Source organism: Myotis lucifugus, unplaced genomic scaffold (assembly GCF_000147115.1).
Source record: "Myotis lucifugus unplaced genomic scaffold, Myoluc2.0 scaffold_329, whole genome shotgun sequence".
Taxonomy (NCBI): Eukaryota; Metazoa; Chordata; class Mammalia; order Chiroptera; family Vespertilionidae; genus Myotis; species Myotis lucifugus.
The window spans coordinates 298,283-302,527 of record NW_005871377.1 but is presented as its reverse complement, the minus strand read 5'-3'; the positions used below and the strand labels follow the sequence as shown (position 1 = coordinate 302,527).

Genomic DNA, 4,245 nt, shown 5'->3' with positions numbered 1-4,245 from the left:
AGCCCTCCCAGCACAATGATAGCCAACAGCTATGGTTGTGAGCTTGAACCTATGGTCTGAACACGTGGCCCACGTGCCTGAGTGATGTGGGCTTGATAGAGTTCAGGTGCATGTAGTTGAGTAGGCTCGAAACCCACGAGAATGTTGTAAACAGCTTGGCCACGCCCTTACTTTGCCTCGCGGAATCTGGCTATAAAACAAAGACACGGCTTGTAGTCCGTGGCGCTGTCTCTCCATCAGAGAGGACAGCGTCCCACCCAGACCCAGCTTTTATTCTCTTGTCTGTCTTTTCTAATCCTTCACTGCCCCCCTCTCAGGGTCACCCTTGGCCGTGCTGGCGCGGCACAGACTACCCCACCCAGGTGTGCTGATTCTAAAGCTGGAGGGAAAGGCCAGGCACTCAGGTGTTCAGCTTGGGCTGTCCTGGGCAACCCCTGGGGGCAGAGGCCACAGCGGGAAGGGCTTGAGCTGAAGGTGATTAAGGGGAAAATAAGTCCGTCCTGTGGAAGGAGTAGCAATCCCTCACATCAGCGAATCTCAAACTCTTACATGAGGAATCCTGGGGGTCATTCAAGCCAAAGATTCTTAATCCTTTGGGGATCGTAGATTCTCTGAGGAGCAGATGAAAGCTCTGACTCTTCCCAGAAAGTGCTTCTCCTCCAAATTTTACATAGTTTCAAGGGGTTCACGAGCTTCCTAAAGCTTGCCTGCAAGCCCAAGGTTAAGAATTCTTAATAACAACAAGTATTATTGCCCCATTTTAATGCAACTCCCCATTTCAACCTATTCTAGTCCAATTCTGCCCGTCTAAAAAGAAGGAAATGAAAGTCCCTCCAGAGAACAGCTCTCTGCCCAAAATCGAAGAACAAAAAATAGGGCAGACTGGGAAGAGGACCAGACTCTCTCAGCGTGCTGGACACTGTGCCCCGGGCAGGTTTAAGTCATCGGGCCATCCCTCAGTCCCCGGGCTCCTGAGAGCCCCGTGCCCACCCGCATTCAGGCGGTTCTCCTACCAAGAGGCACTCCAGTAGTTGTATTTTGACTTCCGGTCAAATAGGGGGTTCTTTTGAGAGTGTGACTGCCATTTATCCTCTCGTGGCACCTTGACCCTTGTTATTTCAGCCTCTGCATCTGAGATGGGACGATGTTCCTCTTCCAGGAGAAGCTGGTCGGCGGTTCCTGCCCTGTCGCTGAGCCACTGCAGTAGGAGTTGTTGGCACCGAGACAATGACTCAGACTTCGTGTATGAAAGCCTTCTCTGAAACACGTCCAGAAAGGACATCCAGAGGTCATGGCATCCAGCCCCCTGGCCTCCTCCATATTTGCCCCACCTCAGGCTTCTGGCGCCGAGACCAGATGGGCCCAGGACCCACCAACTTTCCTGGCTTGCCTTGGTCACTGGTACCACCGATTCCCCCGGGAATTCTTCCTCTTGTCTCATCAGAATCCTTTTCTGGGTTGACTCCCCCATGAAATAACAGGCTCCAAATGACTCAGGAAAGTGAGGGCAACGAAGCCGTTTCTTCTCTCTGCCTTGGGAAAAGCACTGGGAAGGAACAAATATCCCAAAAGAAAGGAGGCAAAGAAGAAAATTAATTTTCCCTGCTTGTCTTCCCTGGGCAAACTCATTCATTCATTCTCCCAACACTGCACTATGTCCATTTTGTTGATGAAGAAATCAAGGCTCAAAGGGTTTAGTTACTCACCCAGGGTCACAGTTAATTAGTGACTATACAGGCACTGGATTCTAAGGAACCCCGAGTTTCTGCTATGTGGGAGAAACAGGGGTACCTCCCCCAGGAGGTCTCTAAATGCAGAAGGCCTTGTTTGCTCTAGTCCAGGATAGATGGGGGAGAGGAGGCTGACAACTCTATACCAGGGTGCTCCAAGCATTTCTACATCTCAGTTGGCCAGGGAGGGGATTTTGGGGTGCCCTCAGCTGGGCAAGAGGGAGGAGGGCAGCCCTCTGAGGAGATTGGGAGAAGGCTGGTCATGAGTGGGTCTTTGGGGAGACTGGTTTAAGGACTGGGGCCAGGTTCTATTGAAGCTCCTTTTAGGAAAGCTAGCTCTCAGCGTCTATGGCTACAGTGGGTGGATCTGGAGGGGAGGGGACTAAGCCCCCACAATCACGAACCCTCACGTCTGCCCTTGTCCTACTTCTGTCACTGGCAAGTGAATCTCTATTCTTGGACACAGTAACCTGAGCGGTCCTCCAATGGTGAGCTCATCCTTGGGAGGAGGGAGATCGCATGGATGGCTATGTGCATGGGCAGACACAGGGTTCAGCCCCTCCTCCAGGGCTGGCATAAAGGCAGGCCCTCCTTGAGTTCCCCCCTCCCCATCCTATCACCCACAGCAGATGAGGAGGAAGGAGGCTTAGACCCAGAAGTCTCTCCACCCCCACCCAGGAAAGAGTCTCTCAACTCCCAACTTATCTCCCTTTCCTTGGACAGGCCAAGAGATGAAGCTAGACCTTTTGGTCAGGACGGGAGGTGAGGGAGGAGGACTTGGGGAAATAGAAGGTAAACACACACACACACACACACACACACACACACACACACATGCATTAGAAGAGATACCTTCAGACAAGTGGGCAAGAACCCTCTTGCCCCTCCTCCGTTCCCTACCCCCTGATCTAACTCCGTCTGTGGCAGGTTCCACAGGAGGGGGCCTGTCCTGGAGAAGGTTAGAGGACCTCAGGTGCTGGGACTGAGACCACTGCTCTCTTTTCTGCTGAAGTCCAGACAAGACTGGAAAGTGACACAATGTCCAGCTTTTCATCCACAAAAAAGCAGTTTGTCAGGCCTGGCCTTTGACACATGGTGTTAAGTTGTCCCTTCTCTGCTTGAGGAAATCACCACCTCTCAGCCCAGGGGGGTGCGTGTGTTTTGAGAGCGTCTCTCCAGGGCAGAGAGACACCCCGGTACTGAATGGGGCAGAGGCTCCCCCTTCTTCCCCCACCTCTACCAGGAAGCCCTCATTTGGATTCCACTCTCGGCCATCCTTCTGCAGATGTAACCTACCTCTATTCCCCACCCCACCCCGCCCCCAGCCTCATCCAGACTCTAATATGACCTCTGGAGCCATCCCTCAACCTTGTCACGCCACCCATTCCAGGTTTTTCAATGTAAAACGGCCCCCTCCACGTCGCTCCCTTCCAATGTAAAACCGCCCCCTCCACGTCGCTCCCTTCCAAGCCCCGCCCCCTCTTGTCGAGCCCTCCCAGGCCCCGCCCCCTTCGCCCGCGGTAGCCAATCGCCGAGAAGCGGATTTGCATAGCGGCGCGGGGGAGCGGCGGAGGGAAGGGGGCGGGACCACGCGACCTCCTAAATCAAAGTTGGGAGGCGAGGACTGGGCGGAGGGGGCCTCGGGGTGCGGGGCTGGGGCCCGCGGGGCGGGGGGGGCAGAATGGGGGGCGGGCGCAGAGGGCGGCGGGGGTGGCCGGACCCGGACAGCTCCACGGCTCCCTCCCTCGGCTCATCCCCGCGTCCCCACTTCCCTCCTCCCCGGACTCCGAGCAGCATCCTCTGCGGACCCTCGGTCCTCACTCCCGGGGTCGTCCCGCTCCCCTCGCTCGGTGTCGTTACCACCCTCCCCGGCCACCCCGGGAACTTTGTCCGCCTGCGCACGGGAGTGAGGGGTTGCTTCGTCCGGGCGCGTTTTTCCCGGGGTTCATTGGGTGGCAGTCTTCGCAGGAGGGCGCCAGGGTCCCAGAGAGACGCCCGCCCCCCGCAGCCTGCCCCGCAGCGGGCCGACCGTCGGGCCTCGGCATCCTCGCGGCCCCTCTCCCCCAACCATGACCGAAATGAGCGAGAAGGAGAGCGAACCGGATGACGCGGCCACCCACACCGCCCCGGGGACCGCGTCCGTCCTCCACGAAACCAAGGTAACTCGGGAGGCGCGAGGCCTGGACCCCTCCCCGTCCGAGGCGCCCCCGGGCCGGACGCCCTGCTCCGGCCTCGGTCGCCACTCCGGGCTCGGCTGCCCTGGGGTCGCAATGTCGGGGCAGGTGTGACTCTTCAGGCTCCGCGCGGGGGAGCGGGTTCGCGACGGCGGGTCCCCAGGAGCCCCCAGGCCCCACACGCACGACGCGCCCCTGGCGGCGGGGGATGAAGCAAAACGCACCCCGCGACCCCCCCGGGGAAGTGGGGCCCCCCGGCTTTTTGGAAGGAAAACGGCCGCGCCCCCCGGGGAAGAAATTTTCCCGCCCTTTTTTAGGCTTTTTCCCCCCCGGTTTTCTTG

General features: G+C 57.8%; 1 protein-coding gene across 2 annotated transcripts in view; it reads left to right on the top strand.

Moving 5' to 3' along the window:
- The first annotated feature begins 3,437 nt into the window (after positions 1-3,437).
- The window catches only part of STAC2 (SH3 and cysteine rich domain 2), a 12,219-nt gene continuing 11,411 nt past the window's right edge, over positions 3,438-4,245 (top strand). For both annotated transcript variants that reach the window (XM_023764380.1, XM_006100769.3), the window contains exon 1: positions 3,438-3,889. In XM_023764380.1, the coding sequence (XP_023620148.1) occupies positions 3,800-3,889 (90 nt within the window). In that variant the 5' untranslated portion in view covers positions 3,438-3,799. The remainder of the gene's footprint in view (positions 3,890-4,245) is intronic.